This window comes from Pristiophorus japonicus, unplaced genomic scaffold (genome assembly GCF_044704955.1).
Source record: "Pristiophorus japonicus isolate sPriJap1 unplaced genomic scaffold, sPriJap1.hap1 HAP1_SCAFFOLD_350, whole genome shotgun sequence".
Classification (NCBI taxonomy): Eukaryota; Metazoa; Chordata; class Chondrichthyes; family Pristiophoridae; genus Pristiophorus; species Pristiophorus japonicus.
The window spans coordinates 2,596-27,159 of record NW_027253325.1 but is presented as its reverse complement, the minus strand read 5'-3'; the positions used below and the strand labels follow the sequence as shown (position 1 = coordinate 27,159).

The 24,564-nt window shown below is 56.1% G+C and overlaps 1 protein-coding gene across 1 annotated transcript in view; it reads left to right on the top strand.

The window, feature by feature from the left end:
• LOC139250208 (potassium-transporting ATPase alpha chain 1) overlaps window positions 1-22,274 on the top strand; it is a 60,581-nt gene extending 38,307 nt beyond the window's left edge. The window contains exons 18-22 of the mRNA XM_070872703.1: window positions 200-345; window positions 5,304-5,437; window positions 10,015-10,116; window positions 16,661-16,752; window positions 19,653-22,274. Of these exons, the coding sequence (XP_070728804.1) occupies window positions 200-345; window positions 5,304-5,437; window positions 10,015-10,116; window positions 16,661-16,752; window positions 19,653-19,681 (503 nt within the window). The 3' untranslated portion in view covers window positions 19,682-22,274. The remainder of the gene's footprint in view (window positions 1-199; window positions 346-5,303; window positions 5,438-10,014; window positions 10,117-16,660; window positions 16,753-19,652) is intronic.
• Window positions 22,275-24,564: the final 2,290 nt, after the last annotated feature.

Genomic DNA, 24,564 nt, shown 5'->3' with positions numbered 1-24,564 from the left:
ACTCCCTCAGTACTGCCCCTCCGATAGTACGGCGCTCCCTCAGTACTGCCCCTCCGACAGTGCGGGGCTCCCTCAGTACTGCCCCTCCGACAGTGCGGCGCTCCCTCAGTACTGCCCCTCCGACAGAGATGGGAACAATTAGCGCTGGGACGTGGTGTCCATGTGAATCTATCTAAGACCTGTCCTCACTCTCCCACAGGGGTCATTCAGTCGTTTGCTGGGTTCACGGACTACTTCACGGTGATGGTGCAGGAGGGATGGTTCCCGCTGTTGTGTATCGGACTCAGAGCCCAGTGGGAAGACCAAAGTCTCAACTCGTTGCAGGACAGTTACGGCCAGGAGTGGGTAAGTCAAAGGCCTTCCCTTCAGACTTTGGGAGTTGGGGAACAGGAGGCGTGTTCGGGACTGGCGTGCCCGTGGTGGTTTCGAATCACCTCCATTACAATAGTTCTAGACACCAGAATTATAGTGGTGAACAGTAATATACAGTGATAGACAGTCTCCACCGTCACAATGCTTTTATCCAAGTTAAAGCACAACTGCGCCCAATAAAACACACCCTGGTAGTGTAATACAGAGTACGACACACAGTCTGGCCCATCTAAACAGGCCCCTGACATCAGAACATCAGAAACAGGAGCAGGAGTGGGCCATTGGGCCCCTCGAGCCTGCTCCGCCATTTAATACGATCATGGCTGATCCCATCATGGACTCAGCTCCACTTCCCTGCCCGCCCCCTTATCCCCTTATCGGTTAAGAAACTGTCTATCTCCGCCTTAAATATATTCAATGTCCCGGCTTCCACAGCTCTCTGGGGCAGAGAATTCCACAGATTTACAACCCTCTGAGAGAAGAAATTCCTCCTCATCTCAGTTTTAAATGGGCGGCCCCTTATTCTAAGACCATGCCCCCTAGTTCTAGTCTCCCCCATCAGTGGGAACATCCTCTCTGCATCCACCTTGTCGAGCCCCCTCATAATCTGATACGTTTCCATAAGATCACCTCTCATTCTTCTGAATTCCAATGAGTAGAGGCCCAACCTCCTCAACCTTTCCTCATAAGTCAACCCCCTCATCTCCGGAATCAACCGAGTGAACCTTCTCTGAACTGTCTCCAAAGCAAGTATATCCTTTCGTAAATACGGAGACCAAAACTGCACGCAGCACTCCAGGTGTGGCCTCACCAATACCTTGTATAACTGGAGCAAGACTTCCCTGCTTTTATACTCCATCCCCTTTGCAATAAAGGCCAAGATACCATTGGCCTTCCTGATCACTTGCTGTACCTGCATACTATCCTTTTGTGTTTCATACACAAGTACCCCCAGGTCCCGCTGTACTGCAGCACTTTGCAATCTTTCTCCATTTAAATAATAACTTACTTTTTGATTTAACGCGAATAACCCACGTCTAAACCACCCCTGCTTGGATTCAAAATTGCACCACTGGATCTGTCCAACAGAATGTGTGTCCGCTTATGATGCTTGCAAAAACCTGCCCACTAAAACCCCTAAGGCTTGGTTGGGACACACGACACCCTTTCACACTATGCGGTGGTCTTAAAGGTGCGTGGGCTGGGATAAATGCTCGCCAATTACCCCTCTGGCTCACTCGCTGCTTCTCCCGATGAGGCGTACCTTCTGGGCCTTCACGCCCAGTCTCAAGGTCAGCTTCCCAGTCGCAGTTAGCGAGGCTCTCTGGTGTTTCTTCCCTCCGTTCCCAGACGGAGAGCTCAGTCCTTGTGCGTTGCAAGCAGGCGTAGAAGAGAATACCCTTCCTCCTGTGTGGCTCAGAGACATGGACCGTGTACAGTAGGTACCTCACCCCCAGCTCATGGTCTACAGGGCTGTAGTGATACCCACCCTCCTGTGTGGCTCAGAGACATGGACCATGTACAGTAGACACCTCAAGTCGCTGGAGAAATACCACCAAAGATGTCTCCGCAAGATCCTGCAAATCCCCCGGGAGGACAGACGCACCAACGTTAGCGTCCTCGACCAGGCCCAACATCCCCAGCATCGAAGCACTGACCACACTCGACCAGCTCCGCTGGGCAGGGCCACATTGTCCGCATGTCCCCCAGACACGAGACTCCCCAAAGCAAGTGCTCTACTCGGAACTCCTTCACGGGCAAACGGGCCAAAGGTGGGCAGAGGAAACGTTACAAGGGACCACCCTCAAAGCCTCCCTGATAAAGTGCAACATCCCCACCGACACCTGGGAGTCCCTGGCCAAAGACCAGTCCGCCCTAAGTGGAGGGATTGCATCCGGGAGGGCGCTGAGCACCTCGAGTCTCGTCGCCGAGAGCGTGCAGAAACCAAGCGCAGGCAGCGGAAGGAGCGTGCGGCAAACCAGTCCCACCCTCCCCTTCCCTCAACGTCTATCTGTCCCACCCTCCCCTTCCCTCAACGTCTATCTGTCCCACCTGTGACAGGGACTGTGGTTCCTGTATTGGACTGTTCAGTCACCTCAGGACTCGTGTTAAGAGTGGAGGCAAGTCTTCCTCGATTCCGAGGGACGGCCTATGATGATGATGATAGGACAATCCCCCCATCCCAGGAATCAGTCTGGTGAACCTTCGCTGCACTCCCTCTGTGGCAAGTATATCCTTCCTTGGGTAAGGAGACCAAGGGATGGATGGCAGGGTGCAAGAGTCGGCAAAAACATCGACAGCAAAAACCTTTTGGACATTGCTTGGATACATTCTCTGTTACTGCAGAGAGCGGACAGCACTGACGTGGGGCAGGTCCATACATGCCCGACAGGAATACACATCAGGTAGACACGGAATCGATGGCAGGAACTGTTGATGGACAGTCCCTTTGTCTTGCAATCAGTGAGACATTAAGTAAAGTGGCCGGGCTTTCAGGCCATGGAAAGACAAAGGGAAGCTATTCGACTACAGACTCATCGCAGCCACAGATCGCGGTACATCATCACCATCATGGGCAGTCCCTCGGAATTGAGGAAGACTTGCCTCCACTCTTAACACGAGTCCTGAGGTGGCTGAACAGTCCAATACGAGAACCACAGTCCCTGTCACAGGTGGGACAGATAGACGTTGAGGGAAGGGGAGGGTGGGACAGATAGACGTTGAGGGAAGGGGAGGGTGGGACAGATAGACGTTGAGGGAAGGGGAGGGTGGGACAGATAGACGTTCAGGGAAGGGGAGGGTGGGACAGATAGACGTTGAGGGAAGGGGAGGGTGGGACTGGTTTGCCGCACGCTCCTTCCGCTGCCTGCGCTTGGTTTCTGCACGCTCTCGGCGACGAGACTCGAGGTGCTCAGCGCCCTCCCAGATGCACTCCCTCCACTTAGGGCGGACTGGTCTTTGGCCCAGGGACTCCCAGGTGTCGGTGGGGATGTTGCACTTTATCAGGGAGGCTTTGAGGGTGGTCCCTTGTAACGTTTCCTCTGCCCACCTTTGGCCCGTTTGCCCGTGAAGGAGTTCCGAGTAGAGCGCTCGCTTTGGGGAGTCTCGTGTCTGGGGGACATGCGGACAATGTGGCCCTGCCCAGCGGAGCTGGTCGAGTGTGGTCAGTGCTTCGATGCTGGGGATGTTGGGCCTGGTCGAGGACGCTAACGTTGGTGCGTCTGTCCTCCCGGGGGATTTGCAGGATCTTGCGGAGACATCTTTGGTGGTATTTCTCCAGCGACTTGAGGTGTCTACTGTACATGGTCCATGTCTCTGAGCCATACAGGAGGATGGGTATCACTACAGCCCTGTAGACCATGAGCTGGGGGTGAGGTACCTACTGTACATGGTCCATGTCTCTGAGCCATACAGGAGGGCGGGTATCACTACAGCCCTGTAGACCATGAGCTGGGGGTGAGGTGTCTACTGTACATGGTCCATGTCTCTGAGCCATACAGGAGGGCGGGTATCACTACAGCCCTGTAGACCATGAGCTGGGGGTGAGGTGTCTACTGTACATGGTCCATGTCTCTGAGCCATACAGGAGGGTGGGTATCACTACAGCCCTGTAGACCATGAGCTCGGTGGTGGATTTGAGGGCCTGGTCTTCAAACACTCTTTTCCTCAGGCGGGTGAAGGCTGCACTGGCGCACTGTAGGCGGTGTTGATACCCCGGGACTGAAAGGGTTAAATCCCGAGGACAGATCGCACAGACCGGGCCTGTGTTCCCGCGAGTTTAGAAGATGAAGGGGCGATCTGATGGAGGGGTTTGAGATGATTGAAGGATTGGATCGGGGAGATCGAGAGAGAAACTGTTCCCTCTGGTGGGGGCAGACCAGAACAAGGGGGCATCACCTTAAAATTCGAGCCAGGCCGTTCAGGAGTGATGTCAGGGAGCACTTCTTCACACAAAGGGCCGTGGGAATCTCGAACTTTCTCCCCCAAAAAGCTGTTCAGGGTTACGGAACCAAGGCGGGTAGATGGGGTTAAGATACAGATCAGCCGTGATCTCATAGAATGTCGGAATTGGCTCTCGGGGCTGAATGGGCCTCCTCCTGTTCCTGTGTAACAGGCTCGAGGGACTGAATGGGCCCCCTCCTGTTCCTGTGTAACAGGCTCGAGGGGCCGAATGGGCCTCCTCCTGTTCCTGTGTAACAGGCTCGAGGGACTGAATGGGCCTCCTCCTGTTCCTGTGTAACAGGCTCGAGGGGCCGAATGGGCCTCCTCCTGTTCCTGTGTAACAGGTTCGAGGGGCTGAATGGGCCTCCTCCTGTTCCTGTGTAACAGGCTCGAGGGGCTGAATGGGCCTCCTCCTGTTCCTGTGTAACAGGCTCGAGGGGTTGAATGGGCCTCCTCCTGTTCCTGTGTAACAGGCTCGAGGGGCTGAATGGGCCTCCTCCTGTTCCTGTGTAACAGGCTCGAGGGGCTGAATGGGCCTCCTCCTGTTCCTGTGTAACAGGCTCGAGGGGCTGAATGGGCCTCCTCCTGTTCCTGTGTAACAGGCTCGAGGGGCTGAATGGGCCTCCTCCTGTTCCTGTGTAACAGGCTCGAGGGGCTGAATGGGCCTCCTCCTGTTCCTGTGTAACAGGCTCGAGGGGCTGAATGGGCCTCCTCCTGTTCCTGTGTAACAGGCTCGAGGGGCTGAATGGGCCTCCTCCTGTTCCTGTGTAACAGGCTCGAGGGGTTGAATGGGCCTCCTCCTGTTCCTGTGTAACAGACTCGAGGGGCTGAATGGGCCTCCTCCTGTTCCTGTGTAACAGGCTCGAGGGGTTGAATGGGCCTCCTCCTGTTCCTGTGTAACAGACTCGAGGGGCTGAATGGACTGGAGGCCGAGCCTCCGAATGCGTGCCCCCCCCCTTTAACCGCTGGCCGTGTTTTTCCCCCTGCAGACCTTTTGGCAACGCCGATACCAGCAGTACACCTGCTACACCGTGTTCTTCATCAGCATTGAGATGTGCCAGATCTCCGACTGTCTCATCAGGAAGACTCGGCGACTCTCCATGTTTCAGCAAGGGGTCTTCAGGTGAGGAGACGGGACACGTGGGCTCCCCACCGCTCCCGGACCCCGCTCCTTCGCCGAATGGCAATCGGGAGTCCGGCACGGAGCAGGGCAATGACCACGTGCTTGGGGAGGACTCGGGGGGGTAATGCTGTCAACGCCACGATTTTTGCAATGTCCAGATGCGCACAGAGAGTTTTTTGAGGATGTAACTGGCAGGGTAGATAAAAGGGAGAACCAGTGGATGTGATATATTTGCATTTCCAAAAGACTTTTGATAAGGTGCCACATAAAAGGTTATTCTTCATCATTGGCAGTCCCTGGAGTGGAACAGAACTCGTTACCATCACAGGCAGTCCCTCGGAATCGAGGAAGACTTGCTCCCACTCTTAACACGAGTCCTGAGGTGACTGAACAGTCCAATACGGGAACCACAGTCCCTGTCACAGGTGGGACAGATAGACGTTGAGGGAAGGGGAGGGTGGGACAGATAGACGTTGAGGGAAGGGGAGGGTGGGACAGATAGACGTTGAGGGAAGGGGAGGGTGGGACAGATAGACGTTGAGGGAAGGGGAGGGTGGGACAGATAGACGTTGAGGGAAGGGGAGGGTGGGACAGATCGACGTTGAGGGAAGGGGGAGGATGGGACAGATAGACGTTGAGGGAAGGGGAGGGTGGGACAGATAGACGTTGAGGCAAGGGGAGGGTGGGACAGATAGACGTTGAGGGAAGGGGAGGGTGGGACAGATAGACGTTGAGGGAAGGGGAGGGTGGGACAGACAGACGTTGAGGGAAGGGGAGGGTGGGACTGGTTTGCCGCACGCTCCTTCCGCTGCCTGCGCTTGGTTTCTGCACGCTCTCGGCGACGAGACTCGAGGTGCTCAGCGCCCTCCCGGATGCACTCCCTCCACTTAGGGCGGACTGGTCTTTGGGCCCAGGGACTCCCAGGTGTCGGTGGGGATGTTGCACTTTATCAGGGAGGGCTTTGAGGGTGATCCCTTGTAACGTTTCCTCTGCCCACCTTTGGCCCGTTTGCCCGTGAAGGAGTTCCGAGTAGAGCGCTTGCTTTGGGGAGTCTCGTGTCTGGGGGGACATGCGGACAATGTGGCCCTGCCCAGCGGAGCTGGTCGAGTGTGGTCAGTGCTTCGATGCTGGGGATGTTGGGCCTGGTCGAGGACGCTAACGTTGGTGCGTCTGTCCTCCCGGGGGATTTGCAGGATCTTGCGGAGACATCGTTGGTGGTATTTCTCCAGCGACTTGAGGTGTCTACTGTACATGGTCCATGTCTCTGAGCCATACAGGAGGGCGGGTATCACTACAGCCCTGTAGACCATGAGCTGGGGGTGAGGTACCTACTGTACACGGTCCATGTCTCTGAGCCATACAGGAGGGCGGGTATCACTACAGCCCTGTAGACCATGAGCTGGGGATGAGGTACCTACTGTACATGGTCCATGTCTCTGAGCCATACAGGAGGGCGGGTATCACTACAGCCCTGTAGACCATGAGCTGGGGGTGAGGTGTCTACTGTACATGGTCCATGTCTCTGGGCCATACAGGAGGGCGGGTATCACTACAGTCCTGTAGACCATGAGCTGGGGGTGAGGTACCTACTGTACATGGTCCATGTCTCTGAGCCATACAGGAGGGCGAGTATCACTACAGCCCTGTGGACCATGAGCTCGGTGGTGGATTTGAGGGCCTGGTCTTCAAACACTCTTTTCCTCAGGCGGCCCATATTACACAAGATAAGGCTAGAGGATTGGTTAACACACAGAAAACAGAGAGTCGGGATGAATGGGTCATTTTCAGGTTGGCAGGCTGTAACTAGTGGGGTGCTGTAGGGATCGGTGCTGGGGCCCCAGTTATTTACAATCTATATTAATGACCTGGATGAAGGGACCGCGTGTAATGTATCCAGGTTTGCTGATGATACAAAGCTCGGTGGGACAGTAAGCTGTGAGGGGAACACTAAGCAACTGCAAAGGGATATAGATAGACCGAGTGAGTGGGCAGTGAGGTGGCAGATGGGGTTTAATGTGGGGAAATGGGAGGTTATTCGCTTTGGTCGGAAGAATAGAAAAACAGAACATTTTTTAAATGGCGGGAAACGTTGGGGTTCAGCGAGATCTGGCTGTTGTGCCAGAGACACAGAAAGCGAGTGTGTAGGTACAGCAAGCAATGCAGAAGGCAAATGGAATGTTGACCTTTATTGCAGGGGAGGTTGGAGTATCAGAGTGAGGAAGTCTTGCTACAACTGTACAGGACCTCGGTGAGACCACACCTGGAGTACTGAGCACTGTCTTGGTCTCCTTATCTGGGGAAGGATATACTTACCATGGAGATGGTACAACGGAGGTTCACTCGATTGATCCCTGGGATGGGGAAGATTGTCCTATGAGGAGAGATTGTGTAGAATGGGCCGATACTCTCTGGAGTTTAGAAGAATGAGAGGGGGTCTCATTGAAACACACCAGATTGTGAGGGGGCTTGACAGGGTAGATACAGGGAGGGTGTTTTCCCCCCCCCCGGGGCTGGGGAGTCTAGAACCAGGGCTCACACAGTCTCAGGATAAGGGGTCGGCCATTGAGGACTGAGATGAGGAGGAATTTCTTCACTCGGAGGGGAGGTGAATCTGTGGAATTCTCTGCCCCAGAGGGCTGTGGGGGCTCAGTCGTTGAGTATATTCAAGGCTGAGATCGGTGGATTTTGGGGTCCAGGGATCGGGCGGGAAAGGGGAGTTGAGGTGGAAGATCAGCCGTGATCTCATTGGATGGCGGAGCAGGCTCGAGGGGCCGAATGGCCGACTCCTGCTCCTATTTCTTACGTTCTTAATCCTTAAATGTGGCAGGGGGCAAGTTGATAAGGTGGCTATCAAGGGCAAGTGGGTCGACTGCCAGAGGTCAAAGCATCAAAATCGTTGGCAAACGTTCTGGAGCTGGGGTGAGGCGAAATCCTTCTCACTGAGAGTTGGGGCTCGCTCCCTGAAAAGTTTGGTGGAAGTTGATGCCATCGATATTGGGTTTATAAACAGAGTAATAGAACATAAAAAGCACTCCGGGACCTTATAAATCACCTCGTTGCACCTCAGTTGGAATATTGTAACCAATTCAGGGCACCACAATTCAGGAAAGATATCAAAGGTTTCAGAGAGGGTACAGAGGAGGTTTACCAGGATGTGAGGAGGATGCTAAGAGGCTGCAGGGTTACTTGGACAGGTTTAGGTGAGTGGGCAAATGCATGGCAGATGCAGTATAATGTGGATAAATGTGAGGTTAACCACTTTGGGGGCAAAAACAGGAAGGCAGAATATTATCTGAATGGCGGCAGATTAGGAAAAGGGGAGGTGCAACGAGACCTGGGTGTCATGGTACATCAGTCATTGAAAGTTGGCATGCAGGTACAGCAGGCGGTGAAGAAGGAAAATGGTATGTTGGCCTTCATAGCGAGAGGAGTTGAGTATAGGAGCAGGGAGGTCTTACTGCAGTTGTACAGGGCCTTGGTGAGGCCACACCTGGAATATTGTGTTCAGTTTTGGTCTCCTAATCTGAGGAAGGACGTTCTTGCTATTGAGGGAGTGCAGCGAAGGTTCACCAGACTGATTCCCGGGATGGCAGGACTGACATATGAGGAGAGACTGGATCAACTGGGCTTATATTCACTGGAATTCAGAAGAATGAGAGGGGATCTCATAGAAACATATAAAATTCTGATGGGACTGGACAGGTTAGATGCAGGAAGAATGTTCCCGATGTTGGGGAAGTCCAGAACCAGGGGACACAGACTAAGGATAAGGGGTAAGCCATTTAGGACCGAGATGAGGAGAAACTTCTTCACTCAGAGAGTGGTGAACCTGTGGAATTCTCTACCGCAGAGAGTTGTTGGGACCAGTTCGTTAGATATATTCAAAAGGGAGTTAGATGTGGCCCTTACGGCTAAAGGGATCAAGGGGTATGGAGAGAAAGCAGGAATGGGGTACTGAGGGAATGATCAGCCATGATCATATTGAATGGTGGTGCAGGCTCGAAGGGCCGAATGGCCTACTCCTGCACCTATTGTCTATGTTTCTATGTTTACCAGGGATGAGGGACGTCAGTGACTTGGGGAGTTTGGCAAAGGTTGGACGGTTCGGCTTGGAGGTGTGCAGGTTGAGAGGTGACCTGATCGAGGTCTTCAAGATGAAGAGAGGTTTGGACAGAGTAGAGAGAGCGAGCAACTATTCTCTCGGGCGAGTGGGGCAACAACCAGGGGCCTTGAGAGTCAAAATCATTGGCCAAAGATCTCGAGGGGCGATGAGGAGAAAAGCTACTCGCTCAGAGAGTTGCTGGGTTCGGGAGCGAGCGAACAGAAAAGTTTGGTGGACGCCGAGACCATCAATAATTTGGAGAGTGCGTTGCGACTCGAGGACTGTACAGGGTTACGAGGAAGTGGAGGGCGGAGGTAGGGGGGGGAGGATAATGGGACTGATTGGGTCGCTCTGTCACAGAGCCGGTGCAGCACGGGCTTGACGGGCCCAATGGGATCGTGCTGTGCGCTGTGAGTATCTGTGCTTCGATGAATTCATGTTTATTTCCTTTCTTTGTGTGTGTGTGTGTGTTCAGAAACAAGGTGCTGCTCTCGGCCATCCTTTTCCAGATTCTGCTCGGGAACTTCCTCTGTTACTGCCCCGGCATGCCGAACATTTTCAACTTTATGCCGATTCGGTAAGTACTGCCCCCTGGTGGGTCCGCTCTGTATCGCAGGCACCCTCATCCGAGCTTTTCTGTTACCTCCAGGCTATCGACAGTTCCAACACGCTCCTGGCCGGCCTGAACCTTCTCCCGCTCGTCCAAAACCCCGCTACCCCCGTGTCCTAACTCACACCCAGTCCCACTCACCCATCACCACCTGTGCTCACTGACCCCGTGTCCTAACTCACACCCAGTCCCACTCACCCATCACCACCTGTGCTCACTGCCCCGTGTCCTAACTCACACCCAGTCCCACTCACCCATCACCCCCTGTGCTCACTGCCCCCGTGTCCTAACTCACACCCAGTCCCACTCACCCATCACCCCCTGTGCTCACTGACCCGTGTCCTAACTCACACCCAGTCCCACTCACCCATCACCCCCTGTGCTCACTGCCCCGTGTCCTAACTCGCACCGAGTCCCACTCACCCATCACCCCCTGTGCTCGCTGACCCCGTGTCCTAACTCACACCCAGTCCCACTCACCCATCACCCCCTGTGCTCACTGCTCCGTGTCCTAACTCACACCCAGTCCCACTCACCCATCACCCCCTGTGCTCACTGACCCCGTGTCCTAACTCACACCCAGTCCCACTCACCCATCACCCCCTGTGCTCACTGACCCCGTGTCCTAACTCACACCCAGTCCCACTCACCCATCACCCCCTGTGCTCACTGCCCCGTGTCCTAACTCACACCGAGTCCCACTCACCCATCACCCCCTGTGCTCACTGACCCTGTGTCCCAACTCACACCCAGTCCCACTCACCCATCACCCCCTGTGCTCACTGCCCCGTGTCCTAACTCACACCCAGTCCCACTCACCCATCACCCCCTGTGCTCACTGCTCCGTGTCCTAACTCACACCCAGTCCCACTCACCCATCACCCCCTGTGCTCACTGACCCCGTGTCCTAACTCACACCCAGTCCCACTCACCCATCACCCCCTGTGCTCACTGACCCCGTGTCCTAACTCACACCCAGTCCCGCTCACCCATCACCCCCTGTGCTCACTGACCCCGTGTCCTAACTCACACCCAGTCCCACTCACCCATCACCCCCTGTGCTCACTGACCCCGTGTCCTAACTCACACCCAGTCCCACTCACCCATCACCCCCTGTGCTCACTGACCCCATGTCCTAACTCACACCCAGTCCCACTCACCCATCACCCCCTGTGCTCACTGCTCCGTGTCCTAACTCACACCCAGTCCCACTCACCCATCACCCCCTGTGCTCACTGACCCCGTGTCCTAACTCACACCCAGTCCCACTCACCCATCACCCCCTGTGCTCACTGACCCGTGTCCTAACTCACACCCAGTCCCACTCACCCATCACCCCCTGTGCTCGCTGCCCCGTGTTCTAACTCACACCCAGTCCCACTCACCCATCACCCCCTGTGCTCGCTGACCCCGTGTCCTAACTCACACCCAATCCCACTCACCCATCACCCCCTGTGCTCACTGCCCCCGTGTCTTAACTCGCACCGAGTCCCACTCACCCATCACCCCCTGTGCTCACTGCCCCCGTGTCCTAACTCACACCCAGTCCCACTCACCCATCACCCCCTGTGCTCACTGACCCGTGTCCTAACTCACACCCAGTCCCACTCACCCATCACCCCCTGTGCTCACTGCCCCGTGTCCTAACTCACACCCAGTCCCACTCACCCATCACCCCCTGTGCTCACTGCCCCGTGTCCTAACTCACACCCAGTCCCACTCACCCATCACCCCCTGTGCTCACTGCCCCGTGTCCTAACTCACACCCAGTCCCACTCATCCATCACCCCCTGTGCTCGCGGTCCCGTGTCCTAACTCGCACCGAGTCCCACTCACCCATCACACCCTGTGCTCACTGACCCGTGTCCTAACTCACACCCAGTCCCACTCACCCATCACCCCCTGTGCTCACTGCCCCGTGTCCTAACTCGCACCCAGTCCCGCTCATCCATCACCCCCTGTGCTCACTGACCCCGTGTCCTAACTCACACCCAGTCCCACTCACCCATCACCCCCTGTGCTCACTGCCCCGTGTCCTAACTCACACCGAGTCCCACTCACCCATCACCCCCTGTGCTCACTGCCCCGTGTCCTAACTCACACCCAGTCCCACTCTCCCATCACCCCCTGTGCTCACTGCCCCGTGTCCTAACTCACACCCAGTCCCACTCACCCATCACCCCCTGTGCTCGCTGACCCCGTGTCCTAACTCACACCCAGTCCCACTCACCCATCACCCCCTGTGCTCACTGCTCCGTGTCCTAGCTCACACCCAGTCCCACTCACCCATCACCCCCTGTGCTCACTGACCCCGTGTCCTAACTCACACCCAGTCCCACTCACCCATCACCCCCTGTGCTCACTGACCCCGTGTCCTAACTCACAACCAGTCCCGCTCACCCATCACCCCCTGTGCTCACTGACCCCGTGTCCTAATTCACACCCAGTCCCACTCACCCATCACCCCCTGTGCTCACTGACCCCGTGTCCTAACTCACACCCAGTCCCACTCACCCATCACCCCCTGTGCTCACTGCCCCGTGTCCTAACTCACACCGAGTCCCACTCACCCATCACCCCCTGTGCTCACTGACCCCGTGTCCCAACTCACACCCAGTCCCACTCACCCATCACCCCCTGTGCTCACTGCCCCGTGTCCTAACTCACACCCAGTCCCACTCACCCATCACCCCCTGTGCTCACTGCTCCGTGTCCTAACTCACACCCAGTCCCACTCACCCATCACCCCCTGTGCTCACTGACCCCGTGTCCTAACTCACACCCAGTCCCACTCACCCATCACCCCCTGTGCTCACTGACCCCGTGTCCTAACTCACACCCAGTCCCGCTCACCCATCACCCCCTGTGCTCACTGACCCCGTGTCCTAACTCACACCCAGTCCCACTCACCCATCACCCCCTCTGCTCACTGACCCCGTGTCCTAACTCACACCCAGTCCCACTCACCCATCACCCCCTGTGCTCACTGACCCCATGTCCTAACTCACACCCAGTCCCACTCACCCATCACCCCCTGTGCTCACTGCTCCGTGTCCTAACTCACACCCAGTCCCACTCACCCATCACCCCCTGTGCTCACTGACCCCGTGTCCTAACTCACACCCAGTCCCACTCACCCATCACCCCCTGTGCTCACTGACCCGTGTCCTAACTCACACCCAGTCCCACTCACCCATCACCCCCTGTGCTCGCTGCCCCGTGTCCTAACTCAGACCCAGTCCCACTCACCCATCACCCCCTGTGCTCGCTGACCCCGTGTCCTAACTCACACCCAATCCCACTCACCCATCACCCCCTGTGCTCACTGCCCCCGTGTCTTAACTCGCACCGAGTCCCACTCACCCATCACCCCCTGTGCTCACTGCCCCCGTGTCCTAACTCACACCCAGTCCCACTCACCCATCACCCCCTGTGCCCCGTGTCCTAACTCACACCCAGTCCCACTCACCCATCAACCCCTGTGCTCACTGCCCCGTGTTCTAACTCACACCCAGTCCCACTCACCCATCACCCCCTGTGCTCACTGCTCCGTGTCCTAACTCGCACCCAGTCCCACTCACCCATCATCCCCTGTGCTCACTGACCCGTGTCCTAACTCACACCCAGTCCCACTCACCCATCACCCCCTGTGCTCACTGCCCCCGTGTCCTAACTCGCACCCAGTCCCACTCACCCATCACCCCCTGTGCTCATTGACCCCGTGTCCTAACTCACACCCAGTCCCACTCACCCATCACCCCCTGTGCTCACTGACCCGTGTCCTAACTCACACCCAGTCCCACTCACCCATCACCCCCTGTGCTCACTGACCCCGTGTCCTAACTCACACCCAGTCCCACTCACCCATCACCCCCTGTGCTCACTGACCCTGTGTCCTAACTCACACCGAGTCCTGCTCACCCATCACCCCCTGTGCTCACTGCCCCATGTCCTAACTCACACCCAGTCCCACTCACCCATCACCCCCTGTGCTCACTGACCCGTGTCCTAACTCACACCCAGTCCCACTCACCCATCACCCCCTGTGCTCGCTGCCCCGTGTCCTAACTCACACCCAGTCCCACTCACCCATCACCCCCTGTGCTCGCTGACCCCGTGTCCTAACTCACACCCAATCCCACTCACCCATCACCCCCTGTGCTCACTGCCCCCGTGTCTTAACTCGCACCGAGTCCCACTCACCCATCACCCCCTGTGCTCACTGCCCCCGTGTCCTAACTCACACCCAGTCCCACTCACCCATCACCCCCTGTGCCCCGTGTCCTAACTCACACCCAGTCCCACTCACCCATCACCCCCTGTGCTCACTGACCCCGTGTCCTAACTCACACCCAGTCCCACTCACCCATCACCCCCTGTGCTCACTGACCCGTGTCCTAACTCACACCCAGTCCCACTCACCCATCACCCCCTGTGCTCACTGACCCCGTGTCCTAACTCACACCCAGTCCCACTCACCCATCACCCCCTGTGCTCACTGACCCTGTGTCCTAACTCACACCGAGTCCTGCTCACCCATCACCCCCTGTGCTCACTGCCCCATGTCCTAACTCACACCCAGTCCCACTCACCCATCACCCTCTGTGCTCACTGACCCCGTGTCCTAACTCGCACCCAGTCCCACTCACCCATCACCCCCTGTGCTCACTGACCCCGTGTCCTAACTCGCACCGAGTCCCGCTCACCCATCACCCCCTGTGCTCACTGCCCCCGTGTCCTAACTCGCACCCAGTCCCGCTCACCCATCACCCCCTGTGCTCACTGCCCCGTGTCCTAACTCGCACCCAGTCCCACTCACCCATCACCCCCTGTGCTCACTGCCCCGTGTCCTAACTCGCACCGAGTCCCGCTCACCCATCACCCCCTGTGCTCACTGCCCCCGTGTCCTAACTCACACCCAGTCCCGCTCACCCATCACCCCCTGTGCTCACTGCCCCGTGTCCTAACTCGCACCCAGTCCCACTCACCCATCACCCCCTGTGCTCACTGACCCGTGTCCTAACTCGCACCAAGTCCCACTCACCCATCACCCACTGTGTTCGCTGACCGAGAGAAACATAGAAATTTACAGCACAGAAGGAGGCCATTCCGGCCCATCGTGTCCGCCCCGGCCGACACAGAGACACACGGCCCTTGGTCAGTAGCCCTGAAGGTTACATATAAACCCATGAACAATGACGGAAAGGCAAAGAGCACCCGGCCCAACCAGTCCGCCTCACACAACTGCGACATCCCTTACACTGAAACATTCTACACTCCACCCCAACCGGAGTCATGTGATCTCCTGGGAGAGGCAAAACCAGATAAAAACCCAGGACAATACAGGGAGAAAAAATCTGGGAAAATGCCTCTCCGACCCATCCAGGCGATCGACACTAGTCCAGGAGATCCCCCTGGCCGTATTCGATTCCCTGCAGTACTTACCGTTATATCTGCTCCGTCCAACAAAAGGTCATCCAGTCTAATCCCAATGACCAGCTCTAGGTCTGTAACCCTGCAGGTTACTGCACTTTAAGTGCTCATCCAACCATCTCTTAAAAGTGGTGAGGGTTTCTGCATCCACCACTCTACCAGGCAGCGAGTTCCAGATCCCCACAACCCTCTGCGTAAAGAAGACCCCCCCTCAAATCCCCTCTAAACCTTCCACCAACCACCTTAAAACTATGCCCCCTCGTAATAGCCCCCTCCACCAATGGAAATAGACCCTCACTATCCACTATGTCCAGGCCCCTCAATATTTTGTACACCTCGATGAGGTCTCCTCTCAACCTCCTCTGTTCCAATGAGAACAAACCCAGCCGATCCAATCTGTCCTCATAACTAAGATTCTCCATTCCAGGCAACATCCTCGTAAATCTCCTCTGCACCCTCTCGAGTGCAATCACGTCCTTCCTATAATACGGCGAACAGAACTGCACGCAGTACTCCAGCTGTGGCCTAACCAAAGTATTATACAATTTAAGCGTAACCTCCCCTGCTCTTGTATTCCATGCCCCGGCCAATAAAGGCAAGTATTCCGTATGCCTTCTTAACCACCTTCTCCTCCTGGCCTGCAACCTTCAGGGATCTGTGGACGGACAGAAAAAATAGGAGCAGGAGTCGGCCATTCGGCCCCTCGAGCCTGCTCCGCCATCCAATGAAATCTCGGCGGATCAGCGAACTCAACTCGGCATTCCCGCCCGATCCCCATACCCCGTCATTCCCCTGGCGGGCACAAATCTATCGATCTCGGCCTTGAATATACTCAACGACTGAGCCCCCCCACAGCCCTCTGGGGCCGAGAATGGCAAAGATTCACCACCCTCCGAGTGAAGAGATTCCTCCTCATCTCAGTCCGAAATGGCCAACTCCTGCTCCCTATTGTTAAGTCACAAAGCGCGGGCAGTCCCACCTCAAGTGTTGGGGGTCCGGGTGGGGGTACTGCTCCGGATTCGCACAGGATCGAGGTCGATGTGACCCGCACAGTAACCTGGTCTTCATTCTCTGACAGGGGTCAGTGGTGGTTTGTTCCGATCCCGTTCGGCATCCTAATCTTCGTCTACGATGAGATCAGAAAACTTGGAGTACGCAGAAATCCCGGAAGTGAGTATGAAAGGTCCCTCTAAACTGTCCCATCAAACACTCCCGGGGCAGGTACAGCACGGGGTTAGATACAGAGTAAAGCTCCCTCTACACTGTCCTATCAAACACTCCCAGGGCAGGTACAGGAGGTTAGATACAGAGTAAAGCTCCCTCTACACTGTCCCATCAAACACTCCCAGGGCAGGTACAGGTGGTTACATACAGAGTAAAGCTCCCTCTACAATGTCCCATCAAACACTCCCAGGGCAGGTACAGGGGGTTAGATACAGAGTAAAGCTCCCTCTACACTGTCCCACCAAACACACCCGGGTCAGGTACAGGGGGTTAGATACAGAGTAAAGCTCACTCTACACTGTCCCATCAAACACTCCCGGGGCAGGTACAGGGGGTTAGATACAGAGTAAAGCTCCCTCTACACTGTCCCATCAAACACTCCCAGGGCAGCTACAGGGGGTTAGATACAGAGTAAAGCTCCCTCTACACTGTCCCATCAGACACTCAAGGGGCAGGTACAGCATGGGGTTAGATACAGAGTAAAGCTCACTCTACACTGTCCCATCAAACACTCCCAGGGCAGGTACAGGGGGTTAGATACAGAGTAAAGCTCCCTCTACACTGTCCCATCAAACACTCCCAGGGCAGGTACAGCACGGGGTTAGATACAGAGTAAAGCTCCCTCTACACTGTCCCATCAAACACTCCCAGGGCAGGTACAGGGGGTTAGATACAGAGTAAAGCTCCCTCGACACTGTCCCATCAAACACTCCCAGGGCAGGTACAGGGGGTTAGATACAGAGTAAAGCTCCCTCTACACTGTCCGCATCAAACACTCCCAGGGCCGGTACAGGGGGTTAGATACAGAGTAAAGCTCCCTCTACACTGTCCCATCAAACACTCCCAGGGCAGGTACAGTGGGTCAGATACAGAGTAAAGCTCCCTCTACACTGTCCCATCAAACACTCCTGGGGCAGGTACAGGGGGTTAGATACAGAGTAAAGCTCCCTCTACACTGTCCCATCAAACACTCCCAGGGCAGGTACAGGGGGTTAGATACAGAGTAACGCTCCCTCTACACTGTCCCATCAAACACTCCCGGGGCAGGTACAGCACGGGGTTAGATACAGAGTAAAGCTCCCTCTACACTGTCCCATCAAACACTCCCAGGGCAGGTACAGCATGGGGTTAGATACAGAGTAAAGCTCCCTCTACACTGTCCCATCAAACACTCCCAGGGCAGGTACAGGGGGTTAGATACAGAGTAAAGCTCCCTCGACACTGTCCCATCAAACACTCCCAGGGCAGGTACAGGGGGTTAGATACAGAGTAAAGCTCCCTCGACACTGTCCCATCAAACACTCCCAGGGCAGGTACAGGGGGTTAGATACAGAGTAAAGCTCTCTCTACACTGTCCCATCAAACACTCCCAGGGCAGGTACAGGGGGTTAGATACAGAGTAAAGCTCCTTCTACACTGTCCCATCAAACACTCCCAGGGCAGGTACAGGGGGTTAGATACAGAGTAAAGCTCCCTCTACACTGTCCCATCAAACACTCCCAGGGCAGGTACAGGGGGGTAGATACAGAGTAAAGCTCCCTCTACACTGTCCCATCAAACACTCCCGGGGCAGGTACAGCACGGGGTTAGATACAGAGTAAAGCTCCCTCTACACTGTCCCATCAAACACTCCCAGGGCAGGTACAGGGGGTTAGATACAGAGTAAAGCTCCCTCGACACTGTCCCATCAAACACTCCCAGGGCAGGTACAGGGGGTTAGATACAGAGTAAAGCTCCCTCTACACTGTCCGCATCAAACACTCGTAGGGCCGGTACAGGGGGTTAGATACAGAGTAAAGCTCCCTCTACACTGTCCCATCAAACACTCCCAGGGCAGGTACAGTGGGTCAGATACAGAGTAAAGCTCCCTCTACACTGTCCCATCAAACACTCCTGGGGCAGGTACAGGGGGTTAGATACAGAGTAAAGCTCCCTCTACACTGTCCCATCAAACACTCCCAGGGCAGGTACAGGGGGTTAGATACAGAGTAACGCTCCCTCTACACTGTCCCATCAAACACTCCCGGGGCAGGTACAGCACGGGGTTAGATACAGAGTAAAGCTCCCTCTACACTGTCCCATCAAACACTCCCAGGGCAGGTACAGCATGGGGTTAGATACAGAGTAAAGCTCCCTCTACACTGTCCCATCAAACACTCCCAGGGCAGGTACAGGGGGTTAGATACAGAGTAAAGCTCCCTCGACACTGTCCCATCAAACACTCCCAGGGCAGATACAGGGGGTTAGATACAGAGTAAAGCTCCCTCGACACTGTCCCATCAAACACTCCCAGGGCAGGTACAGGGGGTTAGATACAGAGTAAAGCTCTCTCTACACTGTCCCATCAAACACTCCCAGGGCAGGTACAGGGGGTTAGATACAGAGTAAAGCTCCCTCTACACTGTCCCATCAAACACTCCCAGGGCAGGTACAGGGGATTAGATACAGAGTAAAGCTCCCTCTGCACTGTCCCATCAAACACTCCCAGGGCAGGTACAGGGGGTTAGATACAGAGTAAAGCTCCCTCTACATTGTCCCATCAAACACTCCCAGGGCAGGTACAGCACGGGGTTAGATACAGAGTAAAGTTCCCTCTACACTGCCCTATCAAACACTCCCAGGGCAGGTACAGGGGGTTAGATACAGAGTAAAGCTCCCTCTACACTGTCCCATCAAACACTCCCAGGGCAGGTACAGGAGGTTAGATACAGAGTAAAGCTCCCTCTACACTGTCCCATCAAACACTCCCAGGGCAGGTACAGGGGGTTAGATAAAGGGTAAAGCTCGCTCTACACTGGGACATTCAGTGAGTGTCGATATGTAACCGACTGTTTGTGTGTCTGTAGGTTGGTGGGACAAAGAATTGTATTACTGAGAGCCTGATCGTGCGATGCTGACTGGTCGAGACACGATTGAACAACATCGACAGTCCATGTTTTTCTGAGATGATATTCAAACCTTGTACTTGTTTCGTTGTTTAGTTTCAGAGTTATGACGATCATCGCTAGTAGGTTGATAGAAGTTTGCCCTCCTCGTGCCCGTTCTGGTTGTGTGGTGTTATTTATAAAATATATATTAATTGTTAACCGCGCGATCAGCATCATTGGGCTCCCGTTCCCTGTGCCAATGATGAAGCTGTTTTCAACATCGCCCATCTCTGCCCCCTGCCTCAGCTCATCCGCTGCTGAAACCCTCATCCCTGCCTCCGTTACCTCCAGACTTGACTATTCCAACACACTCCTGGCCGGCCTCCCACATTCTACCCAACGTAAACTAGAGGTGATCCAAAACTGGCTGCCCCCGTGTCCTAACTCACACCCAGTCCCACTCACCCATCACCCCCTGTGTTCACTGCCCCGTGTCCTAACTCACACCCAGTCCCACTCACCCATCACCCCCTGTGCTCACTGCCCCGTGTCCTAACTCACACCCAGTCCCACTCACCCATCACCCCCTGTGCTCACTGCCCCCGTGTCCTAACTCACACCCAGTCCCACTCACCCATCACCCCCTGTGCTCACTGCCCCCGTGTCCTAACTCACACCCAGTCCCATTCACCCATCACCCCCTGTGCTCACTGTCCCGTGTCCTAACTCGCACCGAGTCCCACTCACCCATCACCCCCTGTACTCACTGCCCCCGTGTCCTAACTCACACCCAGTCCCACTCACCCATCACCCCCTGTGCTCACTGCCCCGTGTCCTAACTCACACCGAGTCCCACTCACCCATCACCCCGTGCTCACTGACCCCGTGTCCTAACTCACACCCAGTCCCACTCACCCATCACCCCCTGTGCTCACTGCCCCGTGTCCTAACTCGCACCGAGTCCCGCTCACCCATCACCTCCTGTGCTCACTGACCCCGTGTCCTAACTCACACCCAGTCCCACTCACCCATCACCCCCTGTGCTCACTGCCCCGTGTCCTAACTCGCACCGAGTCCCACTCACCCATCACCCCCTGTGCTCACTGACCCCGTGTCCTAACTCACACCCAGTCCCACTCACCCATCACCCCCTGTGCTCGCTGCCCCGTGTCCTAACTCACACCCAGTCCCACTCACCCATCACCCCCTGTGCTCACTGACCCCGTGTCCTAACTCACACCCAGTCCCACTCACCCATCACCCCCTGTGCTCGCTGCCCCGTGTCCTAACTCACACCCAGTCCCACTCACCCAACACCCCCTGTGCTCACTGCCCCGTGTCCTAACTCACACCGAGTCCCACTCACCCATCACCCCCTGTGCTCACTGACCTACATTGGCTCCCGGTCCGGCAACATCTCGATTTCAAAATTCTCATCCTGGTTTACAAATCTCTCCATGGCCTCCTCGCCCCCTCCCTATCTCTGTAACCTTCTCCAGCCCCTACACCCGTCCCTATCTCTGTCACCTCCTCCAGCCCCTACACCCCTCCCTTTCACTGTAACCTCCTCCAGCCCCTACACCCTTCCCTATCTCTGTAACCTCCTCCAGCCCCTACACCCCTCCCTATCTCTGTAACCTTCTCCAGCCCCTACACCCGTCCCTATCTCTGTCACCTCCTCCAGCCCCTACACCCCTCCCTTTCACTGTAACCTCCTCCAGCCCCTACACCCTTCCCTATCTCTGTAACCTCCTCCAGCCCCTACGCCCCTCCCTATCTCTGTAACCTCCTCCAGCCCCTACACCCCTCCCTATCTCTGTAACCTCCTCCAGCCCCTACACCCCTCCCTATCTCTGTAACCTCCTCCAGCCCCTACACACCTCCCTATCTCTGTAACCATCTCCAGCCCCTACACCCCTCCCTATCTCTGTAACCACCTCCAGCCCTAACACCCCTCCCTATCTCTGTAACCACCTCCAGCCCTAACACCCCTCCCTATCTCTGTAACCCCCTCCAGCCCCTACACCCCTCCCTATCTCTGTAATCTCCTCCAGCCCCTAGAACCCTCCCTATGTCTGTAACCCCTTCCAGCTCCTACACCCCTCCCTATCTCTGTAACCTCCAGCCCCTACACCCCTCCCTATATCTGTAATCTCCTCCAGCCCCACAACCCACCGAGATCTCTGCGTCCCTCTAATTCTGCCCTCCTGACCATCCCTGATTATAATCGCTCCACCATCGGTGGCCGTGCCTTCAGCTGCCTGGGCCCCAAGCTCTGGAACTCCCTCCCCAAACCTCTCCGCCTCTCTCTCCTCCTTCAAAGACGCCTCTGTGACCCAGCTTTTGGTCGTCTGTCCCTAATTTGTCCTGATGTGGCTCGGTGTGAAGCAGCTTGGTACGTTTCACCACGTTAAAGGCGCTGTGTCAATACAGTAACGTTGTCCAGAACGAAACCTGCTCCGGCCGGTCACCAAGCGAATGCCCTGGTATCTCCCCCACCCCACACACAGAGCAGGAAACGCCTCAGCTTCAGCCTCGAGCCGAGTGACCGTTTCCCCGATCCGGGCGGGGTTTTAGGGGCTTGGACAACGGACCTCGGCTTGGCGGGGGCAGTGGGGATTCCGCCATGGGGGCGGGGGGGGTGGGTGGGGGTCCCTGCTGCTTCGGACAGAAGCCGGCTCGGGGACGTGAAGCCCCACGCTGTCGAATGTCCAGCACCGATACCTCGGACGAAGGGGCAATCCCGCACCCCAGCGCGGTATGGCACCCTCGGGCAAAGTATTGGGCCATGTGTGGTGAGGGGGAAGAGCGAAGATCTGGGGGTACAGGGGCAGGGAGGGGGACACGGGCCAACCTCTCAGGTCGCTGATTGTGACAGACAGACAGTGTCCGAACAGCAACTCGGTCACCGAGGGCCCCGCACGATTGTCAAATCCCAATTAAATATATTTCGGAGTGACCGCTTGTCTACGAGTCATTCATTCATTCATTCATTCATAGGCAGTCCCTCGCAATCGAGGAAGACTTGCCTCCACTCTTAACACGAGTCCTGAGGTGACTGAACAGTCCAATACGGGAACCACAGTCCCTGTCACAGGTGGGACAGATAGACGTTGAGGGAAGGGGAGGGTGGGACAGACAGACGTTGAGGGAATGGGAGGGTGGGACAGATAGACGTTGAGGGAAGGGGAGGGTGGGACAGATAGATGTTGAGGGAAGGGGAGGGTGGGACAGACAGACGTTGAGGGAAGGGGAGGGTGGGACAGATAGACGTTGAGGGAAGGGGAGGGTGGGACAGATAGACGTTGAGGGAAGGGGAGGGTGGGACAGATAGACGTTGAGGGAAGGGGAGGGTGGGACAGACAGACATTGAGGGAAGGGGAGGGTGGGACAGATAGACGTTGAGGGAAGGGGAGGGTGGGACTGGTTTGCCGCACGCTCCTTCCGCTGCCTGCGCTCGGTTTCTGCACGCTCTCGGCGACGAGACTCGAGGTGCTCAGCGCCCTCCCGGATGCACTCCCTCCACTTAGGGCGGACTGGTCTTTGGGCCCAGGGACTCCCAGGTGTCGGTGGGGATGTTGCACTTTATCAGGGAGGCTTTGAGGGTGGTCCCTTGTAACGTTCCCTCTGCCCACCTTTGGCCCGTTTGCCCGTGAAGGAGTTCCAAGTAGAGCGCTTGCTTTGGGGAGTCTCGTGTCTGGGGGGCACATGCGGACAATGTGGTCAGTGCTTCGATGCTGGGGATGTTGGGCCTGGTCGAGGACGCTAACGTTGGTGAGTCTGTCCTCCCGGGGGATTTGCAGGATCTTGCGGAGACATCGTTGGTGGTATTTCTCCAGCGACTTGAGGTGTCTACTGTACATGGTCCATGTCTCTGGGCCATACAGGAGAGCGGGTATCACTACAGCCCTGTAGACCATGAGCTGGGGGTGAGGTGTCTACTGTACATGGTCCATGTCTCTGAGCCATACAGGAGGGCGGGTATCACTACAGCCCTGTAGACCATGAGCTGGGGGTGAGGTACCTACTGTACATGGTCCATGTCTCTGGGCCACACAGGAGGGCGGGTATCGGTAATATTGAGTTCGTCCTTGTTCGGGACAACACAATCACTCAAACATTGCGCCTCTCTCGCACACTCCCTGCTCAATCCCCACAGGCCACAGGATTTATACTGGAACTATACACAGCAAGAATGGCCCAGGGCCCCATCGCCGGCCTGAGCGGAGACAGTTGCCACGGTAGGTCACAGAAATTTTACAGCACGGGAGGAGGCCATTCGGCCCATCGTGTCCGTGTTGCCCCGGCCGACCAAGAGCTACCCAGCCCAATCCCACTTTCCAGCTCTCGGTCCGTAGCCCTGCAGGTTACAGCACTTCAAGTGTACATCCAAATGTGGTGAGGGTTTCTGCCTCTACCCCCCTTTCAGGCAGTGAGTTCCCCCCCCCCAGACCCCCACCACCCTCTGGGTGAAGACATTTCCCCTCAAACCCCCTCTAAACCTCCCCCCAATTACTTTCAATCCACGCCCCCGCGTTGTTGACCCCTCTGCCAAGGGAAACAGGTCCGTCCTATCCACTCTATCCAGGCCCCTCATCATTTTATACACCTCAATCAGGTCTCCCCTCAGCCTCCTCTGTTCCAAAGTAAACAACCCCAGCCTCTCCAATCTTTCCTCATCGCTAAAATTATCCAGTCCAGGCAACATTCTGGTAAATCTCCTCTGTACCCTCTCCAGTGCAACATCCTGGTAAATCTCCTCTGTACCCTCTCCAGTGCAACATCCTGGTAAATCTCCTCTGTACCCTCTCCAGTGGAACATCCTGGTAAATCCCCTCTATACCCTCTCCAGTGCAACATCCTGGTAAATCCCCTCTGTACCTTCTCCAGT